This window comes from Poecile atricapillus, chromosome 9 (genome assembly GCF_030490865.1).
Source record: "Poecile atricapillus isolate bPoeAtr1 chromosome 9, bPoeAtr1.hap1, whole genome shotgun sequence".
In the NCBI taxonomy this organism is placed as follows: Eukaryota; Metazoa; Chordata; class Aves; order Passeriformes; family Paridae; genus Poecile; species Poecile atricapillus.
The window spans coordinates 13,085,446-13,107,936 of record NC_081257.1 but is presented as its reverse complement, the minus strand read 5'-3'; the positions used below and the strand labels follow the sequence as shown (position 1 = coordinate 13,107,936).

Genomic DNA, 22,491 nt, shown 5'->3' with positions numbered 1-22,491 from the left:
ATTTCCTAAGGCTCAAAATCCTTTCTCCTATTCATCTCTTTTCACTGGTCTCAGCTCTTTCTCTCCATATTTTCCCAGGAACATAACTATATTCGTTGGAAAGCCCAAGAAAGGGCAGTATTGTGCTCTTAATGACAGAGGCAATTGAGACACTTTTGGAAGAAAACCAGATGGGAGGGCTCTATTTAAGGTCATGCATTTTAATCTCTCACTTAAAAAAACATCCTTTCAAGCTACTTCTCTGAAAACTTATCACAGCCAACATACAAATTAGGAAAATTTATCCAAATGAATCTATTTGAATGTCATATTCATTACTTGTGTTAAAACACACTCAGTAGAACTGGTGTCTCTGAAATACAGGTCACTGGTAAAAAAAAGTTGTATCACTATGACAGCTTTAGCCATGTGTTGCTTTTATGCTGTATAATTCTTGCTTTATAAATAATAATGTATTGAAGGACTTAAATGAGAAATCCTATTAGGGAAGATTTAGAAACCAAAGAATTTTTGTTTATCCCCCTCAGATTGGCATCCTACCTCTTACAGCGTGGGGCTTTTCCCCCCAGGGTTCTTGCTGAAAGCTTCTTTTAAAAGTTTTAAACAGTTAAATGAGGTTCAATTAAATACTGAATGTCTTGATCATAAAATACTTATTTGAATATGTAGTTTGGGGTCTCTCTGGAAAATAAAGTGTGTGTAGGAGGAGCTGGAAGGAGACATTTTAGCTTTCATGCTTGAGTATTAACTGTGCATTTGAATAACACTTTCTTTTAAAATAAACATGTCTATTTATAAATATGCTTTGGACTTCTGACAAGTAGCAGCTTATGGGTCTGATTTTGAGCTTTTATATCTGTGCAACAGCCTCCAAAGTGTCCATGTGCAGGGAGGAACAAAAACAGGCAGATAAATTGGTCTGATAGATGAGATTGAAACTGCTTTCTACACATTGAAGTATTTTCAAAGTGCAAAAAGGCATTTTATGAGAAAAGAAGGAGCTGAATCTGAGACATTGACCATGCTTAGGAAGAAAATAATCTGGTTTTTCAGCCCTGCTTCTAATCAATCTTCTGCCCTCATGTCTTCTACAAGCTGCATTGCCTCACTTGCTGTGCTCTGGGTTACCAAACGATGACAATGCTCCTCGGTTTCATCTTTGGAAGTGCCTGCCTGGGCTGGTTTATGGCTCCCTCATTTCTGAGACACCAGCTATGCAGCCCAGCTTAGCAGAGAATGAGAGACAAATGGAACTGCTGAGACTCAGCTTGAGTGCTGGTAATGAAGGGAAACGTTACATAAGAGATTAGCACTATTAAATCCATTGTGCATTCCGGAGATCAATTTAATAATGAATTACTTTACTGAGACAAATCTTACATTTCAGTTTCTTGTTGAAGAGTTACCCTTTTTTTGTTTGTCTGTTTGTTTGTTTGTGGTTTGTTTTTTGGTTTTTTTTTTTGTTTGCCTTGTTTTTTTTGTTTGGGTTTTTTTGGTTGGTTGGTTAGTTGGTTTTGGTTTTTGGTGGGTCTTTTGTTTCCTTGTTTTGTTTTTTTGCTTTGTTGTTTTTTGGTTTTTTTTTGTTTTTTACCCGTTTCCCAGGTCCCTTTGATAAAAATTCAAAGAGCCACTACTGAGAGCATACATTGCTCGGTACTGTGATCTGAGGACTCAGTTACAGGATGAAGAATAACAGTCAGTACCCTGCAGGCACCAACAAGTCCTGATCATCCTGAGCAGCATCACCTGGGGCCTCCACTCACCCCTTTTGCTCATAGGTCCAGGAACATCATTTAAACACAGGCCTGAGGGGTCAGTTCCTGCTGTGCCTTTGCCTGACACCCACTGGTGGAGACTCCTGCCATTGCCCGTCTCTGGCTCTGTGGAGCTGTGCCCTCATGGTGAGCTCGTTACCTGGCTCAGCTTCCCTTTGGAAGCAGCTCTGCTCTTGCTGTTCCTGATACACTGCCCTGTCTGAGAGACAGTAGAGCATGTCTGATTTCAGCTGTCTGTTGGTGGGGGAACCAAACTATGTGGTGTGAATCCGGCAGTCAGTCTCAATGGAGTGCAGTCCTGTGTGGGCCCCCAGCCACCACGTAGGAATTATTTTGTTCAACCATCCTGTCTATGCAATGAGCAATCTAGACTTGTGTCTCTGTGATTCTCCTGGAGGAGAAAAAATTGTCACTGTTGGACTTGGCTGCCTGGCAAATTTAATTCCATAAGAGCTCGGTGTGGATGAGATTTGCAAGTGCAATTCTTCTGTGCCAGTGCCTGTTTTGTATCAGTGACATGGGTGAAGTCAGTGGATGCTGGAATGTTCCTTATTTCTTGTAACTCAGCTGCATGTCAGGCTCACTCCTATAGAAATATTCAGAGGTATTTAAAGCAGTTATTGCTTTTGCACCTGCTGAACTAATTGACAGTGACTCTTTAGCACTTCACCATCACTTATAGACCTTCCCCCCAGGTGCTGGAAGGCTGTGCTGTTATTAAGGCTGATGTGGCTCTAAATTGCATTTGGTCTTCTGCAATGAGCATGGGGTCAGGGAGAGGCAGCTGACCCCAGCCCAAGCTGGGTGCCTTGCCTTCAGCAAGCTACAAGCAGAGTGTGGGTAGAGCACGGCACAGGACTGCCTCACTGAAATGCTGAAGTTGTGCTAATCACATCACGTGCCCTGCCTTGCCTTCTTGCATCAAAGTCTTGTCTTCTTTGTCCTGACTGCTTAATGAAGATGTATTTTATTGATATCTTTGTTTTACTAAGGGAGCTTTATGCTAACTTTAAAGTCCACTAGTGCCCTTGAAAGTATGTTTAATTGCAGACTAATCCAAGTGTGATATAGATTGGGAAACACAAAGGTGGCTTCAGTGGCATCTGAAATATCTCCTAGGAAAAGTGCAATTGTAAAAAGCCTGAAGTGTTGAAAGGGTGTATTTGTAAGGGATAGGTAGACTGGGTTCTGGGATTTGATCTTCTCATGTGACCAATGTGATAATGACAGAAATGTTTAAAACTCACAATGAGAAATCAATCTTCCCTGCACAAAGGACATGTAATTGAGCTTTAGGCAGAGAACTGAACCAGGTAGGGTTGAATTCACCTGCTCTGTTCATGAGTGTGGCTTAACAAAGGGCCCTCCCCACATCATGGGCATGGAAACAGTCATTGGTGCCCTTGGCACACCTGGTGGGGCTCCCAGGAGGCTGCGACCAGGTGAGTTTTACTGACCCCATCTATAATTTTGGGTGGTTTAAGGCACAACTTCAAGTACACCATGCACTGCTGATGGATCACTTGGCACAAGAGTGTCCCTTGAATGACCTAAACCCCTGTGCCCTCTTCTGCACCCTGCCTTAGCTCCCAAATTGTCACCCCCATTTTATGTAGAGGCTCCTGTAGGAGCAGAGCATGAGCTCAGTTTTTCAGCTGCTCTATCCAGAGAACCTGAGATAAAGACAATCTTTGTGGTCTTAACTACAGTTCCCTATGTCTCCACTTGCATTCCTGATGGTTTCATAAATATGAATGAAGAAGCCAGTGGGACAGGATGATCTGGATTCTTGAATGATGGAGCAGAAAGTGGCCAGAGTTGTCTGACACAGAAAGGGTTTGGGTTTTTTTCTGCCAATTTGAAATCTCACATGGTATATACATTGTAGATGATGAATAGCCTGGTTAATGCGAGATTCCTCCCCTTGGTTGTAGATGTGAATTGATTTAAATTTGAGACTTTTTTTGTTGTTGATTTTTGTATTCATTTCTTTGGAAAGAGTCCTGAGACATCTATTTCCATAGAGGAAAAAATATACTGTCTCACAAGAGTAATTCTCAACTACTGCATCTGGGAACACAGAAAAACAATACTCAGAGAGTCTGATATCCTCAGCTCCTTTGTTAGCAACCCTTCAGTGTTAACATTGCTTTAAGAAAGGAGGTTGAAGTTCATGATTTCTTGTTCTCCAGAATGCTCTTCTTCTAAGCTTGAAAATTAAATTCTACTCCCCTCTGATTTTTCTCTCTTCCTTTATATCTTCTGAGAACTTTGTTTTGCTATTGTAAATTGAATATGAAATTTGATTTAGCTGAAATAGCTGTGCAGGGTTTAAATAAAATGGAGATATTTTGTACCTTCAGGACTGTTTCTGTCTATCATTGCAGAGAATCTTTATCTCTGATAAAGACAGGATTAAAACAGGTTAAATATAAGTTGTTTAAACCACCCAATGAAGGTTTCATAAATGCTTGAAAACATGCAGTAGCTCTGAAATTTTTGAAAAGATACACCAATAGGTGCTGGCAAACTTCTTTCCTAATATCTATACAGGAAAAATATTTGGTGGTGGATCCCCTGTACTGGCAGATGAATGTCTTCATTAACAGGTAATGGTTGGGAGGTTTTTTTGCAAAAAGTCACTGAGTGCTTTGTTAGTTTTGTACCTGATTATTTGTGCTCTTTCTGAAGTTGCCTTGCCCCACAGTTACTCTATTTAGAAAATTACAATAAAAGCACAGTAAGTAATAAACAGCTATTATGCTTCTAGAAAAGTTCAGGGCCATTTTCTTCACCTCCTCCTCCCTGCTTGAAATAATAAGGCAATCAGCAAAGTTATTGGTTTCTGACATGCTGCATGCATTCTCTAACTGGAACCATTTATTCCTTTGATTGAACAAGAACCTCTTTCATTTTTCACATGTAGACTTTTCTTTTGGGTGAGTGCATATTCTTCGGTGGGGTACAGTAAAAACTAGGCTAATTTAAAAATATCTAGCTTGACAACCAGCAGCCATCTGTCTTTGGCACCACAAAGCTGTATTTTGAAAGGGTCAATTTAGTCTGTGGGGAGTTTTAATATTATTGGTTCCCAGTTAAAACTGTCTTGAGAATCTCCCTCTGCATTACACTGCAGTCTGTGGACTGTACATAAACTGGTGGTAAATTGTCTTGCATGCTGTGAATCTGCCAATAGAAGCTGTACAAGTAGAAACCCTATGAGAAGCAGTCAGTTAAATAGCCTTAAAAAATTAAAAAAATTTTAAAAACCTTAAAAAGTTAAAAAAAAATGCTTAGCTGTTAAAATTTTTCTTGATAAATTCAGGGGAATATTGTCCTGTCCAAAGAGTGGCACCTCTTTAATGAGGCATTGAGGAGTAGTGGAAAAGACCGCACAGGAGAGGATAATGCTTCTGGCAGTAAAGAACAATACAATGAGTAAATGTCTGAATTCTGAAATACCCCAAGGAATAGCTCAGTGAGATTCCATCATGAGAAAGGCTCACAGAGTGATGCTTCCCTTTTTGACATGGAAATGACTAGCAAAATTCCATGACCACGGTTAATCTCTACCTCAGCTCTCTTAGGTGAATCAAGCCTCAGAGATGGAGCCCATCAGAGCAAATGCTGCTTTAATTGAGGGTGTTAATACTGAACACATTTAGATGCCAGCCTGGTGTAAGCACACACTGAGGGGAGTCTAGTACAAACTGCAAGGACCTCGCTGGTGGGTATTGAGGCAAGTACAGATTTGCTTTGCTGGAAAAGGAGATGAAAACCAAATTCAGTGAAGGTTTTCAAATTCAAATGTTGAGTGAAATAAAATACTGTTAATTTCAGCCAGAGGAAATCTTTCTGCTGATGATAATGGACACTGAATTTTATTCTAATTGTGCTGCTCTGATGCAGATTTAACTGATTTTCTTTGCCTGACTCTAATATACAATCAGGAATACAGTGCTAGCAAATTTGGAGTGTTACAGTCCCCATTTATGGGGAGTTTCTGCTTGCAAACACTTCTGGAGAATGCACAAAAGATTTAAAAAATAACACGGTCCCTTTTAAGAAGTAGATGGAAAATCATATGCAAGTAAAACTGGGAGCATTAGGGACTCATTTCTCTGAGAGACCAGCTTAACAGCACTAGGGCCAATATATTTTAAAAGCAGCTGAACCAGCACAGGTTGCACTTGCAGTCCTTTCCCTTTGTATATGCAAGGGCATAATTACATGCTTACCACGCACTTTGGATCTGCACAATTGAGCAGCCCTACACGTGTGTCTGGAATGGCAGCCTCCATGTGGAAATGGCTTGCCTATTGCACTCATTTTATGTTTAAAGCTAGTGACAAACACACACTTGCACAAAAGAACACCATCAGTGCTCATTACAGAGTATTGTGTCCATTGGCACAGATGGAAAACCTGCGCCAGGACGTCAGAATATTCATTCCCCAGAACCAAAGGCTGTAAATTCAAAATGTGGATTTGATCACTGGAAGGGATTTGGAAAGGCAGAGTTTGAAATGTGCTATCAGGGTACAGTGCTGCTAGTGCTCACAGGGATCTCAGGTACATCTGCAGCAAAAGGAAACTGATCTGTTTCAGTCTTGCACACTGATTTCAAGCACCCTAATTAACCACTCAACAGTAGGGCTTGTTGCTCTTCTGTGCTGCTGGCACTGCTGTGTGTTGGATGGGTTTGTTCCTGGAATTTGATTTGCCTTAAGAAACAGGTGTAATTTGCTGTAAGAGATAAGTGTAATATTTTTTCTTTTATTGATGAAAACTAACCAATAAATGCAAATAATTGCTGGCAATGTGTGAGGGTCAAATCCACCAATGGTATTTGAAATATAGGTTTTGATCCACTGAAATTTGTCCAGCAAACAGAACAAACAATTATGATAATTTCTACTATACGGGAAGAAAACAAAACAAAATACCTTTGTGTTTTGAAGACATTCTGCTTGTCCTTCCTTTGATAGAAGACTTCAGAAAAGATCTTGCTTCGGTGTCTGTGGATAATGTGCTGTAGCTTCTGCTTTGTGCTCTTTCACAAACTTCTGAAGCTGCAAAGAGGAAAGAGTGGGAGATGAGAAGATGTAAACAGAAAATGCAGCCAGCACTGCATTTTACAGCAGAACATGGGACTGCTACATTTGACCTATGTATCTTTTGCAGGAGGAATTGGGTGCCTTGGTTATGACAGAGGACAGACACGGAAATGCCTTGATGCAGTGGAGATTTATAACCCTGATGGAGACTTTTGGAGGGATGGACCCCCTATGCCTTCTCCCCTCCTCTCCTTGCGGACAAACTCTACCAGCGCAGGCTCTGTGGAAGGGAAGCTGTACCTCTGTGGAGGATTTCATGGAGCAGGTACTAACATGAGTCCAGCATTCTCTGTGTAGTTAAAATCAGTTTCACTGGACACAGACTGGCCTGATGAGTGGTCAGCCCTATCAGGTGGCACTGGCCCTGGAGCCACAGACCTGATTCTGCCCTTTGGACTGCCAGCCCCTAATGTCAATATGAATTGGATTCTGTTTGACTTTTGCTTTTTTCCTTAACAAAACACAAAAAATTAAGGATGTTTCTGATCTGCACTGAACCTGTCCAAATCTAAAACCTCAGCAGAATTATTCAGGATTTACATTTAGAATCACACAAATGAGGAGCTTAGTGTTTTATGGACCTTAGAGAACTTGGGCGTATTTGTGGAAGATTAAGGCCCTATCCATCAGTCCTTAGCCATGTTATCTCATTCTGCCTACTTATTTACATGCTTTTTGTAATCAGCATTGATAAAGCTTGTATACTTAATGAGTACCCTGGGTAGGGAACTGAGATACAAAGAGACTAAATTTCCAGATCTGGTGGTTTTAAATAATCCCAGCCCCATGGACACCTTTCTTCTTTTAAGTCTTCTTCCTTCCAAGTTTGCTTAGCTTTATCTAGATCTCCAGTGCATATAACCTATATTTATTTTTTTTCCATTATAGATGCAAAGAATTGCAAAATGAGCGCACTTACATGACTCTGCTACATACAGCTCCCACCCCAATTTCCTTTCTAGGAGAAAGCAATAGCAGAGATAGCAATAGCAGTTATCCACTGCTAATAAATATCATGTCAGCCTCACTGTTGACCAGGAATGGTCACATGGTATCACTGGGAGATCCATCCCTCTCATTACACTTTTATTTGTATAACAACCTCTAAACTTAAAGCTGCTGTTATTTCAGAATGATGATTTTCATTAGCTAGTTCACAACCTGCCTTCTGCTTTCATTTGCTACTGTTTGAGGAAGCTGCTTCCTGAAAAGAATTGTTTGGCAGCTCTCTACCAGGCAGGTTCTCATGTCATTTCTGACGGAAGTTCTGTGACATCAGAGAAATTATGCTTATAACAACTCACCATGTTTCCACAGCAAAACTTGTGCCATTCTAGTTGTCTTTTTCTCAGCAGCACTATGAAAGAGCCTAAAGTTAGTGGGTAAAAATTTCAAAAGGCTAATCATGGGAAATGGCTGAGTCACCATCCCTGGAGGGATATAAAAGATGTGTAGATGAGGAACTTGGGTACATGGTTTAGTGGTGGGCTTGGCAGTGCTGGGTTAATGGTTGGACTGGATGATCATAAAGGTCTTTTCCACCCTAAACAATCTGATGACTCTGTGATCATTAGCACTGAAAAATGAAGCAATTTTGTTCCAGATGACTAACAGATTAATATGAGATTTTCTGACTAGGGTAACTTCAGAGCCATAAAAACGCTTTCTGTACAATAACACCACATTCTGTCACTGAGTCATGTATAAAGAGTGGTTGTTCTGGGAGAGGCTGAAAGTCTTCCTGTGGATTTCAAGAAGGCCATCTTTTGTATATTTGTATAATGCTAGCTCAATGGGATCCTGATTCCTCCCTCTACTATTGCAATCTATCATTATGCATAGAACTCCTCTGCACTAACAGTGTTATTTAGATTGGAAACAAGAAGTCAAAGTTAGAAAATGCCGGTTTTTCAGTTATCTGTGCAACCTGAATTCTGACCCCCTACATGTGCATTCTGTACACCAGTAAAAAGTAGTGTATACTTGTGTTGTTAGACATTGCTATGGTGTCTATTAACAAGGCAGGCAAAATAAGAGTCTCACTGTCAAATCAAGCACAACCATATAATTTAGGAGTTGAGAGGAACCTGTGCCTTAAAGACAGGCATCTTAATGTGACTTTCAAGTTACTATAGGAAAAGGGCTTTCTAAATGGTCACAGTAATGGCTTCTAGCTACCATCAGGACAAGGGTGGGCAGAGGCCATAAGCTGAACATGAAGATGTCACCTGGCTGGCCTCTCTTCCCTGGCCACATGTTCTCTGCATGCTGGAAAGGGCTCTTGCCTGATGTACTCTCTGAGGATGAAGGGTGCAGTGAGAGGTTTATTACTGTCACATGGGACATCCTTGGAGAGGGTGACTTGACTCTGCACTTTCACAATTGCAGCTGCTCAGCAGCTTCAAGGTACAGAACAGCATGTGCTGCTGCTGCTTTAATAGAAGATAGTATTATTTTAGAATGTGTTTGTTTGGTTTTGGTCTTTGGGCTTCTTGGCATGTCACTTTGCTTTTTGTGAGGGATGCGACCAAAAGAGGATATTCCAATTTTACAAAACATTGTAATTTAGTGTCATCCAAGTAGAGTTCTTGGAACAAGCTGGAAGCACAGCTGTAGTCTTTGGGTTTTCTGCCTACTGAACGCCAAAGGGCTGCTGTGATCATTCAAGAATAAGCACAGCAGAGGGAAAAAAAAGAAGAAGCCAAGATCACTGCTGCAATGAAAGTCTTAGCCTATGGAGCTGAAACTAACCCCTTGTATAGTATGGATCTGTGCCAATCTCTTCAGTCTTTGCTTGCCTTTGCTTTTGCTTAAACCCACTCTTGATTCAGCAGGAAGTTGACCTAGTAAAGATGTTGCATGTTCATTTTTTACTGATATGTATCATGCTCTGTATGCCTTCCTGGATGTGTATAGACCTAAGTGGATCATTGGAGCCCAGAGATGCTGTAGCCAAAGCTGAAAAGCAGCTGTTAACTGCTTAAAGGGTCTGAAATACGCAAGAAAGGATGAGTACTGCTCAGCTACTGTATTTTCTGAGTCCCACATGGCAATTGAAGTTTTGCAATGGCAGGATTCCCATTCCATATGTATTTCCTGTCACAAGTGCTTGTCTGCCTGAAGGGAGGACAAATGGTGCAGCCCTAACACCATCCCCAAGAGAAAAGGAAGAAAAACTGCAGCTACTTGAGAGGAAAGTCAGCCTGGCCAGCTGACAGTAGCAATAGGAGTCCTTCTAAAAGATGAGTGTGTTCAAGCTTCCTCTGAACTGCAAGGAATATTTTTCAATGTTGAGATAAGTTGGTAAAGCCTGTAAGGCTTCCCCTGCTGTTAGAGGTTCAGGTTAGAAGCTTGTTCAAAGCTGGCCATGGAAGAGGAAAGGGGATTAATTCAGCTGAAGCTTAGACACTTGTCTGCAGTGCCTACACCTAAGGCCTTGGTAACCCCAGGCTCCCTGCAGCAGATGGAGAACCACAGACACTTCAGAGGGAGATTCAGATCCTTGGTGCTTTATGTCTGCTCTGAAGGAGCAGAAAGAAATTCAGAATCCTGAGGAGCTCTCCTTCTCCTAAAGCTTCATATTTAAATCAGGATGTGAGGGACTCTAGCTTTGCTTACCTAGACCAAACACATCAGGAACTTGGTGTCTATAGTTTGTTGACACCTGACAGACCTCTGTATTGTTATCACTAGATAAAGAATGTTGTATGTTTTTACAGTCAGAAATAATAAAAAACCCACTTCTTTTAAATCCTTAGCAAGGAGGAAACATCTGATGGCCAGTAGTTTATACAAACAGTTTATTCATCTGTTATCCAGCAGTTTATACAAATTAGCTCTTTTTCCACTAAAACTACTGTGGTAAACAGGAGCTGTTAACATGTTTGCCTCAGCTCCAGCCAGTTCATGAAGCCTTGTGTCGTGAGTGTTGTCATTTTCTAGCACTGTTGTAGCATCCATCAAGATAATCAGACACTTTTTAATTTTTTTCCATTAGTTTATAGTTCAGCGCAGAGGGCAAACATTACCCCTAGTATGAATACTCAGCAGGGCTCAGTGTGCAACAGCCAGACAGCTTTCTGCTAAAATACTGCCGCATTTCCTGCTGTAAGCGTGGATTTTAAACCAGCCTTTACAGCCTGACTGTACAGTATTCTTGTTGACATGTTTTATTTTCTCTTCATTGAACAAAAACCTGTCAACCTGCACAGGCTGACAGCTACAGACATCAGCCTGTGCCCAGCAGAAGCAGCCTCATTAGCGTGGCTCCCTGATGGAGGGGGGAGAAGCTCTTCAGGTATGCAGGATTGCACCCTTGTAAAATGCCTGCCAGATCAGGTTCCCTTTCTTTTTGTCTGCTTCTGAGCATTATAAATGTTTTTTCTGGTAAAAGTAATGAAAGGGTGTGTGCCTACTTGCTGGAACCATGTCATCTGCTGTCACTGTCACTTGTAGTCTGTATCTGGTGGCTGGGAAGTGTGGCTTTAGTTTCAGGCTATAGATGTTAGTCCAGCTGGCTGTTTCTTAGATTTGAAAGAAGGAAACTGAAATGAAGAGTTGATTTTTTTTATTTTTTTTTTTTTAACTCAAAGCATCCTGGCTGTATCAGTAATGTGTGGCCAGCAGGACCAGGGCAGTGATTGTCCCCCTGCACTGGGCACTGTTGGGGCCACAGCTCAAATCCTGGGTTCAGATTTGGGCCCCTCAGTACACAAAAGACATTGAGGTGCTGGAGTGTGCCCAGAGAAGGGCAGTGGAGCTGGGGAAGGGGCTGGAGCACAAGTCTCCTTGGCAGTAGCTGGGAGTGTTTAGCCTGGAGAAAAGGAGGCTCAGGGGGGACCTTATGGCTCTTCAACACCTGAAAGGAGATTGTAGCCAGGTGGGGTTGGCTCTTCTCCCAGCTGTAACAAGTGACAAGATGAGGAAACAGCCCCAAGTTATGCCAGGGAGGTTTAGATTGGATATTAAGGAAAATTTCTTCACTAAAAGCACCTTCAAGCACCGAATGGGCTGCCCAGTGCAGTGGTGGATTCACCATCCCTGGAGGTGTTTAAAAGCCGTGTAGTTGTGGCACTGAGGGACAGGAGTTAGCGGTGGCTTGGTAGTGCTGGGCTAACGATTGGACTTGGTGATCTTAGAGGGATTTTCCAGCCTAAGTGATTCTATGAAGTTAATTAAAATGCCACCTTTACTGTGATACTGTCACCCATGTGACATCAGCTGATGTGCAAAGTACAAGTACAGCCACCTCAATGCGAATTATGAAATGTTTAATAGATCTGCTCTTAGCAGCGCGTATCCCCTAAAAGGTCTTATAATTTCATCAGGTAATGGGGCTTGTTTTAGAACTGTCTGTCTCTGAGCTGGCAGTTTTGCCATCTCCCTCCTATGCAGCTTAGAGCAGAGAAGGTGAATGTACTGCTTCCCTACCATATATGTTGAAAATTTCTGTAATGTGTTTAGTCTCATGTGGGACCAGGGCTGCTTAATACAGTTTTGTTATTTACTTACTGATATCAAGTAGAAATTAACTTTTCACTTGAATAGTGCTACAGCCAGAGGAAGAGAAAAGGGAAGAAATATCTATGAAACAGACATGCAAGAATCTAAATTATTTTGTGCTTGCAACTGTTACCCAGGATAGGTGTTAGTGATAGAGAGTCCTATTACCTGTATTAATTTTGATTCTTAAAATAAACCAAAAAAAACCCCAAGATGTACCATGGATTAATTTTCTAGCCTATTCTTCCTCATTTACATAATCTGCAATCCATGCATTGGAATAGAAGCAGCTCTGCTTGCAGTAGTGCAGAACTGTGTCGTAATTACTGTATTACAGCTGAGCTAATGAATTTCTATCTCCACACTGCCCACTTCAAACAGTGGACTAGCTTAATAGTTATTTACTTTGACTAATCTCCCATAAAAGTTGTTCCCTTTAGTCTCCTCCATTATGTGATTTAGATGGAGAATCATTCTAGTGCTTGTTTTTTATTATAGTGGTTATGGAACATTACTGGGATTAAATATAGACATATTAAGGAGTCTGGCACATTAAATACTGCACTTGTGAAGCTTGGGGGTTGAGAGATTGGAACAAAACCTGGTTCTCCAGCACCTTCCCATGTTCCCAGCTAAATAAAGCAGAAGTTCAAACCCCGGGCTGCTTATCTGCAGCACTGTTTGTTTCCCTCTGTTAAAATTTAGTGTGCACAGATGAATAATTAAAGTTCTCCTGCCCACAGTTGTTGCCATTAGAATAAATATTCCCACCAATGGAAGGGATTCAGGGCCCTTGTATTTTGCTCAGCACAGGGCTCTGCAGCCCAAAGCCACCCCAAAGAATGCAGCTTGACCTTTCACCAAATTCTCCCCCAGCACCAGCATGAGCTGCTGGCACTGGGAGAGACCTCTGCAAATGCTGCCTGCCCAGGGAGGGCTGCTCATCTACCCTGCTCATTAGCTGGAAATGTGCTGCCATAAATGAGGCCAAATCAGGTCAGGGGAATTGCTGGGCAGCAGCACCTGCTCATTTCACATCTAAATTTGACCTTCTCACTCTCCAGAAGAGTGATATTAGCTATTCAGTCCTGCCTCTTACTGAGGCTCATTTATTGTTTATAAAGGGTTAATGAATGATTAATAGATATTTTAATGCATTTTAATTAATAGCTGAAGAGGTCAATAGGTTGTTTAGAAACATGGCTTGTAGCCATGTATGACATCTTCTTTGTGCTCAAAACTGCCTGCTGTGCACACAGTCTAAACATGTTTCATATCTTCTATAAATTATATATGAACCTATTGTAAGGCATTTAGTCTTTCAGGATGGGCTGAGCCAAATAGTTTTTACTCTGATTTGCTGTTTTTACCTATATGAGTTCATATTGCATTGACTCGCTGCCTCTGTAACCTGTGATCCTTTGATCCTGCTATCACCTACTTGTAAGATTGTGCCTGAAAGACACCTTGGCCATGAAGAGCAGGCAAAATCTGAAAGATTTTAAAAGCTTAAGCAGCTGGGTTAATCCCAAGGATAACAGTTGAAGCAACTGAATTAGAAGCTCCCTTCTGTAGACCAGCCCATTCTTTATAGATATTTTTTTATTTTATTTTATTACCCATTGATTTGTGAGTGAATGGGTCAATCATGAAACTATGGTCCTGAAGAACTGCACAGCAGATCCAGGAGGAAAGAGGATCTGTCTATGAGAATGAATATCTTACCTTACTCCATGCAGGTGCTGGGAAAGCAATAAGCTGTCACAGTGGTAAATTCAAGCCCCAGCCTTCTTCCCAGCTTTGGGTGTGTCTGGTGGGATACACTGCCTTGGTACTTCACATCATGAAGGCTGGCCAGCATGTTAAACAGCCAAGCCAAGTCGCCTCTCCTGTGTATTCTCTGCCTGCTTCTGCCCACAGGCACAGATGATGGATGTCCTTGATCTCACAAGGGGGCTGGCTGTGTCTCCCCAGCGAGGCTGGTGGAGTTAGGGAGCAGCTCACACACACAAATGGGATTGAAGGCCACAGACTTGATGAACTTATTATTTTTCCTACTGCAAATGAGAAGCCAGGACATCTGGTAGTAATGATCTAAATGCACTTCTATCCCATTGCAACACAAATATGAATTCCCAGGTCACCTAACTCTGCCTCATGTAATTATGGAAGCAGCTATTAGTGGCGAGGAAGATAAGTAGCAGAGGCTAGTCCCATATGTTTGAAATCATTCTCTGGTACAGATAATGGCATGACAAAACAGGTAAAAAACAGCAGTGGAGGCTGAAATGCTTCAAGGCAGCTCTGGGCGGCTGTTTGCTGTCAAGAACTGGGTGGACAAGTGAAAGAAACACCTGAGTAAATATTTCAAGGACTGTTGAATTGGCAAGCACCCTGTGATATTCAGGTGTTTTTTTTCCATCACAAGAGCAGAAAAGACAGCAGTTCAACTGCTGCAGGTTTGGTGTCCTTTTCTTTTATTTATATAGATATACGGCAGAAGAATACAGAGCATATTGGGAACCTTCAAACTGGAAAGGAAAAAATGTTGTATCAACCTGAGAACCAGCATCAGGAGGAGCTCAAACAAGTGGCCTGTGTGAAGATGTCCCAGGACACAGAGCTCAAGGACAGATGTGACACTGAGGCTTTCCCCAGCACACAAGGTGTCACTGCTAAAAGGCAGGTGAACTTGTCCCAAAATGCTCTGGATAGCTCAGCCTTGCACTGGTGCAGAGGCATCATGACTTGTGACTTGGCACCTGCTCTCAACCTCCCAGCTGATGTCAATGGGCTTCTGGAAGAAACAATGAAATTTCAACCATATTTCAGCAAACTTGCCACAGATTTAACTCAAGGGAATGGAAATTCAGAATGATTTTTTTTTTTTTTTTTTAATTTTTTAGTTCAGTCCTCTAGACAATGAGCAGACTACAGCAGAGTGAATTTATTTATCTTGGCTTACAAACATAATAGCTTAATGGTTAGTAGTCCTGGATGAAATACAGATTTTCTACCTCCTAAGCATATTGCTTAATTCTCCTACATCTGCCTCCCTTTAGCCCTCCCAACTCAAAACCAAATAATTGTACCTGAATTTTCAGTTACAAATGCAAAAGAGAAAGAAAGGTCAAAAAAAGAGACCAAAAATGGTAATGAATACTATTGTCATATGGAAAGTGGTTCCTTCCTTTCTAGCCTCCAAATCAGAATTGGAATGTGGTTTAAAAAAAAACAACAACAAACCAAACAAATAAACCCCCAACAAAACAGATGAAAAAGCACATCAAATATTTATGTTGCCTGCAGTCACTCTGTGGGTCTTTCCAAGAATCGTTCATCCTGTTTTATGTTCAATCCTGATTCAAATGGCATGAGAAAACTTATGGCATAAAATGAAGTCTGGTCATATTTGGGGAGTGAATCATAAACCTTTTCAAGAAAAAACATGATTGTGTATATGGAGTGTAGGCAATCACTTACTGAAAACTAATCTTTTTCTTCTTTCTGCACATTCAAAGAAAAAAATATGAAAAATTTTGGGAAAGTGTTTTGTTTTTGCAGACCAGAATATAAAAGTTAAAGATTAGACTAATTTTGCTTTGATTACTATATTTGCATATATAAAATACAATTTTAACACTTAAAAATTAAACATTTTCAGGTGTAATTTAAGTCTTGTCACTGGGAAGAAATGGATTTGTAGGCTCATTGTTAACTTTCAGTCTGCACTTGTACATCAAGAAGGCAAAAATGTTCCAAAAGATTTCTGACTGTTTTTAACATATCACAGTTTCTGGTGGGGGTTAAATTATGCTGGGATTAATGAACCATTTGCTGGTTTAGAGTCTTTCTTTCCTGAGTATGAATAAAGCACAGTTTTACTGCTAGAAAAGGATCTGCATCAGGGTTAGGTTTGTACAGTTGGAATAATTCTAATATAAAGTGGTTTAAATCCTGTGCAGAAGAACAGAGTCTAAGAAAATTTCTTAAAACTTCTCATGGTTAAACAAGAATGTGCAGAAAAACACTGCCTCATTTGGTAGAAATAAAATGAATGAAACCCCTTCATTCCTATAAGGAATATTTAATTTCCTATAAGGTGGTTGTCTGGTGAGACAGAATAATGCTATGAGCACAGAGAGGTGTGTGGGGTGGCTTTTTAAGAAGGTAATCTCTGTAATACAGCCAATTTCTTTTTGTATGTGTCACATGATTCTCCTGTGAGCAATATTGGCTGCTAAGATATTGCCTTTTAAAAATTGCAATTAAATAAGTCAAATCAATGATGAAGAATCAGGAATTATTTGTACCTTCAAACTGTTTATTTGGATTAAAGCCCAAATCCAGCATTACAGCCTGGAATCAAAGGTGTTACTCTCTTTGAAAAGCACCACCTTTTCTGTTGTTCTTACCAAGAAAAACTAAGGGAAAAAATAAATTTAAAAAATAAGGCTTGAGAACTGAAATTCTTCAACTCATTTCTCTTTTAAATAGAAAAGGTGTAATTTTTCTTTCTGAAGTGTGACTATTTTAAGTAGTGCTTTGCCTCACATGAACTTTCTCATCTAAAGGGTGCTGTTTAATTTCCTTTGAACAAGATAAGGCTGGAGAATTACTGCTTCCCTTGTTTAAAAAAAAATACTCTTTTTACCTCCCAAGGGTTAAGAGTTAACTAACACTCCATGTGCTGGAAAACAGAATTTCTAGAGTGGAACAAAAACAGTTAGAATATCCCACAGAAAAAGGAAACAAGGGACATAAAGGTTGAGAGTCAGCCAGGGTCAGGAAAAAACACAGCAAGGCTTGTAAGGAAGGGTTGCTGAATCTGCCTTTGATGTTTTAATTATGAATTTTTTTTTTTCTGAAGTGTTGCAATCACTCATGGACTGTCTTGGTTCCAGCATTTGATTATTTTTCCTCTGATTGTCTCATTTTTGTCATCATCCATGCCAAAGAAAATCCAGGCACAAAAATTTATTGCATGAAAGAGACTATCTAATAAAAAAAACCACAGAGACAGGAGCCTCCTACGTCACAGCTTTGGTCTGTTTGTGTTTCTGTATTTGCCTCAGGAAAAACCTCTTCACTCTTGCAGGGTCATACAGGAGTTTGCTGGCACTGGCACGTGCTATTTGTTTGCTCTTTTTCAGTCATGTCTTCTCTCTTCACTTGTAAATGGCTTTTTTTAGCAGTTTGCTGTCTTCTATCTTGAATGGGTGCAGCCTCCCAATGTATTATTATTCTCCTATAAAGCTCCAGGTTCAAAAAACAAACCATCACAACTTGTTTCACAGAAAGGAATGGAACAAAGACTATTCAGATGAGATTATATCCTGAAATCTTACTCAAAGCTCACAGAGAGTAAGCTTGTGGAGATAGATCTCATAGATCTTTGTGGAGATCTATGAGAGCCCCAGGAGTCTGGCTGTGGACCAACAAAAATCATACCACAATAAATTGTGAAACAGTGGGGGAAGAAATGAGAACAGGTTGTTGAAGCAGGGGTAGAAATGCTGTGCTGCCCTCCTTTATCCAGATGAAAGAGGGCAATGGTGAATGACTAGTAGGAGATTTCCTTAGATAAGCATAACAAAAATATGCAGAAATGTCCACAAAACTTGTGCATGTTCAGGACCTGCAGAAAATAGAGCTGTCCTGTATCTACTCAGCAAGGAAGCCAGCTCCTGGGAGGAGAAGTCTTGGTTCCAGCTGACCTCCCCACATCCCAAAGCTCCTCCTTGCAGAGGAGCCTTAGGGGTATTTTAAACCCCACCACACTACATTATTATAACATTGTTATTTGCATGGAACCTAAACCATAACAGCATTGTCTTGGGGGTACTAAACCCCCAGGGTTGCTGTCCCCTGGAGAAATATATAGTCTGTTTCTAACTTGAGAAACAACCTGTGTCTCTGGATGAAAACTCCTCTGCTTTCATTCTTTTTCCCTTCTTCAATCCCTTAGCATCAGTTTCACACAAGAGCAGTGCCTAAACCATGAGGTGCAATTGATAAATGCGAGGCAGGGCTGTTGCTGCAGGTTTGTTTGTATAAAATAACTTCCCATAAGGGATAACTGAATGGAAATCTCACTCAGGAGCCTGTAAATTTTATCCTGTCACCTGTCTCTTAAGACTCAATAAAACAGCATTGAGTATACAATGTTTCTTGCTATCATGGTTCTTATCCCATTACCAGTGAAGTGTCCTTGGAAGTCTGAGACCTGGCTTTTAATACATCCCTTCCCAGGCTCATCTGATGGCAAAGCACATGCATGTCTTCAGCTCAAAGTAAGGAAAGTTTAGGCTAAGGTCACTTGCTGTGAGAAAGCAACTTTAAGATTAAAAGAAAAAGTGAGCAGAAATGAAAGATGGTTTTATTTTTAGGAAACATTGGCTTTGAGTAACAATTGTTGCAGAGCTGAGGACTGTTGTTAGCAAAGAAAGGGTCTCTGGTCCTGTAAGAATTTCAATATAGCACTGCTGGTTCTCTGCTTTGTGGTGATTCTTTCATTTTTGTGTCTTTGTAAAAAGCTTCTTGTCTGGAGATTGGCTGTGATTTAATGGCATTCTTCTAACCTGCCTGTCCATGACAAATTCCTCAGCATTTTGGAACACCTAAAGTGCATCTAGACCCTTGGTGTTTGTTTTTTTTTTCTGTCTTTATTTCTCCCTAAATCACAGGATGTCCAGATTGTGCACCCAAGAAAAGCCATAGTATTGGAGTGCTTCCTGCAGGCTGAGAATTGCATCTTGGTCGGGGCAAAGAAAAGACCTCACTGCATGCAGGCACACTTGTGAGCAAGAGGCAATACTCAGTCTCTAAAAGATGAACATCTGACAATTGACTGCAGGATAAAATGCCACCTGCATACTTGTAAAAGATGGAGCACTTGATGCTTTTGTCTTTGCAGCTGCACCTGGCGCCCAGAGTGTGAGAATTGAATGCACTGTGAAGATTTCCATCTGCACTATTTAATTTTCTGTATGTTGACAACTCACGCGCTCTTTGCACAGTGTTAGTATCACAGAAATTACCTTTTAATTTCCCATTTCAGAAGGTTCATAGTAACAACTGCCCAAATCTCTCTGATCCTTTTTGACTTGCCCCCTGATGCCTGCTGCTGTTGCCTTTGTTTTTCAGCTCGTCATGAAGTTATCACCAAAGAGATCCTTGAGCTGGATACGTGGGAGAACCAGTGGAACGTGGTGGCCACCGATGTCCTCATGCACGACAGTTACGATGTTTGCCTCGTTGCTCGGCTGAACCCACGGGATCTTATCCCTCCTCCTCCAGACTTAGTGAGCCAATAGAAGTTCAGTGCCTCCAGATTCTGCAGAGACTGGAGAATCTGGGGAAACAAATGCTGCATTGGCTCTGGATCACAGCTGAGTCCCACAAAGAGGAAAGGGCAACATGTGCTTAAGGACATAATTGCCTTTGAGCTGTGCTTATCTGATGATGCTTAATTTGACAGTGCTGGTGCTCTGGACTTCTGTGGATGAAAGCCAAGGTTGTCCAGCCTTTGTGTGTGGCTCTTCAATCTGGTTGTGAACGCCCCAGTGCTGGGTGAAGCCTGGGCTGCTGGGACCTTTTGCCTCACAGGCACAATGACAGCCCAGGGCTCAGCTCACCGCAGGTGTATGACAGAAAGCTCTAGCCAGGGAAATTCCTGCTTTGCTGCTCATCCCACTTGGATCTACTAAGCCATGCAGGAAGCTAAGAGATAGATTAAGTCAGCTGATGAAAAACAAGTGCCAGACTGTAATTGACTGATGCAAAGGTAAAACATAGAAAAGCCTTTGTTTGAAACAAAATCCCATTAGCCAAGGTCCATTAGCCAAGAACACCAGCTCCTGCAAACATTATCCAAAGCACAGACATAACAGTCAAGACATCCTGTCTTTGCTAATAGACCTGAACCCGTGCTAGTAGAAAACAAATCCTTTGGCAGCAAGTCACAAACGAGTCTGTCAGTCGGGCTGGTAGACAGTCTCTACCAAAGACAAGAAGAATCTTAAATTTTCATATAAATCCTATTTATTACGAAGTCTGGTGTGACCAGGATCTTAGAGCTCAGGAAACTTTCCTTGAGAGATGAATAAAGGGATGCAAACTAAAAAGTAATAAATGAGACGAGTATTATCTGCACATCAGCATTGCAGCTACAGGAAAGGAGAAATGTGCTAAACAATAAATGTTTATATAATGGGAATAGCTGTAATGGAGTATCATAAGGCTAATTTTCTACCAACAGAATTGGCTATAATCACAGGGAAGAGGAACAATTCAAACAGTGCTTCTGAAGGCAGTGTTAGCCTTTGTAGGGCTTGAAGACAGTAGGTTAGAGAGAAAATTGTTGCTAGTTCTGCTATGCCATTTGAATTACCAATAACTGTTCATCAGTTCTCTGGTGCCTCCCTTGCAATGTATCTGTCCCTGCCTGGGCATTACAGACAAGAGAACTGGAAATCTCATGGTGCTCTTGGGCCTCAGTTGTAAATGACAGCATGCTGCAATACAGACTGAATGTCAGGGACAAACATCAGACTAAACTATGATATTGTATGAGAATAATTATTGTCAGCAAGAAGTGGCCTTGATAACTACAAAAGCAGCAACAAAAGTGGAATAAAAAACAAAGGCAAAGAAATGAAGGTAGTTTATCCATAGTTACTTCCAGAATTTGTATTTTAGAGCATCACAATTTTCTCTTTCAAGCCTGTTTTAGACTGCAAAAATGTCAGCTTTTTATGTTGCTTTTTTGACTGCAGTGCTTATGGCAGAGAGAGATGGAGAGGATGATCCAAAAGCCCTTTTCCAATTCTGACTTTTGTTTTTCATTAATTATTCTATAAATATCCAGTGGGAATATCAAGCTGTCATGTAAAAACTGTTAGAAGGAAGATCAGTAAGTTTTTCTGGTAACTCTAGTAGGACACTGAGGAATGCTCAGACAAGAAGGGATTTGGGGGGGAAGAAATTCAGGAAAACACATAGAAAAGGAATGAATCCATGAGCCTTACAGCTAATTCTTTGTCTTCCTTTACATTTCCCAAGCAGAATGTGTATCACAGCCTAAACATTTACTCTTGTGTTTGCATAATTTTTGTATTATTCTGCCATCCTTTTTTTCTTTCCATTGCTCATAGGTAGGCTGTTATCTGCCAAGAACGGAGTTGTGACAACCGTGAACTTCAGCAGTAAAAATCAGTGACCAGCTCCTAAAATTGCAACCCCTCTGGTCATCAAGTGCAGTTGAAGGTGTAAGATCAAGGAGACAAACTCTGATTTAATAAGTTTTTAAACAAACTCAGTAGAAAGTTCTTCCAATAAATAACCATCCAATTTTAGAAACTCTTTGACTTTTGCTGTTACTGTGAAATAAAGGTAATTTTGTTCTCATTTCTCTACAAGGCTCTTAAGGCAGCTGGAAGCAATGCTCTTGAGCATCCATTAAGGGCTTCCTTGTGGAACCCAGGTTCTGCAACTGTACCTATTGATTTTGCACTTTTATTTTTTTAAAGAAGGGTTGTTTTAAAGGAATGTTTTTTGATCTTTGGTTTTTGCTCTGTGGTCTATTCCTTACAGTTCTTGTGCTTTAAAGCCTGGGGTAATCTACTGGATTTGACTCTCCAAAAGACATCTATTTGGAATATTTAAAGAGAAGAAGGGAAATAATTGCAACCTTTCATTACTAATATTTGACCATGTATGTGAAACTCAGCTGGCACTCTTCAATTAAACTTTTATTTCAGTAGTGAGCTGGCTTTTGTTTTCTCACTTCATTTGTTTTGCTTTTAAGACTGATATTTAATGAGCTGGATGGAAGGAAAATATATACTCTGAGAAGGGCTGTCTTGATAACTGAGGAGACTAACGACATATTTTATACATTGGCCTTCAGTCAGCAAGCTTGAACTGCACTGGGCAGTTAACAGGGATTTTTTCATGCAGCACAGCCAAGTGACCTTCCTTCACATGCACTGAGCATCACCTTTCCTGCTGCCCACAGGGTCTGACTGCCAGTGGGGACCCTCATGTGTCTGTCTCTGTTTCTGCCCAAGTCAGAATATCTAGCACTACTTATCAAG

At 40.8% G+C, this 22,491-nt stretch overlaps 2 protein-coding genes across 5 annotated transcripts in view; one reads left to right on the top strand and one right to left on the bottom strand.

Annotated features, from left to right (window-relative positions):
• The window catches only part of MGLL (monoglyceride lipase), a 102,013-nt gene extending 94,743 nt beyond the window's left edge, over positions 1-7,270 (bottom strand). Inside the window, exons 1-2 of the mRNA XM_058845466.1 lie at positions 7,133-7,270; positions 6,722-6,847 (exon numbers count right to left, since the gene is read on the bottom strand). Of these exons, the coding sequence (XP_058701449.1) occupies positions 6,722-6,740 (19 nt within the window). The 5' untranslated portion in view covers positions 6,741-6,847; positions 7,133-7,270. The remainder of the gene's footprint in view (positions 1-6,721; positions 6,848-7,132) is intronic.
• KBTBD12 (kelch repeat and BTB domain containing 12) overlaps positions 1-22,161 on the top strand; it is a 40,054-nt gene extending 17,893 nt beyond the window's left edge. For all 4 annotated transcript variants that reach the window (XM_058845462.1, XM_058845461.1, XM_058845463.1 and 1 more), the window contains 2 exons: positions 6,960-7,157; positions 19,541-22,161. In XM_058845462.1, the coding sequence (XP_058701445.1) occupies positions 6,960-7,157; positions 19,541-19,710 (368 nt within the window). In that variant the 3' untranslated portion in view covers positions 19,711-22,161. The remainder of the gene's footprint in view (positions 1-6,959; positions 7,158-19,540) is intronic.
• The last annotated feature ends 330 nt before the right edge of the window (positions 22,162-22,491 follow it).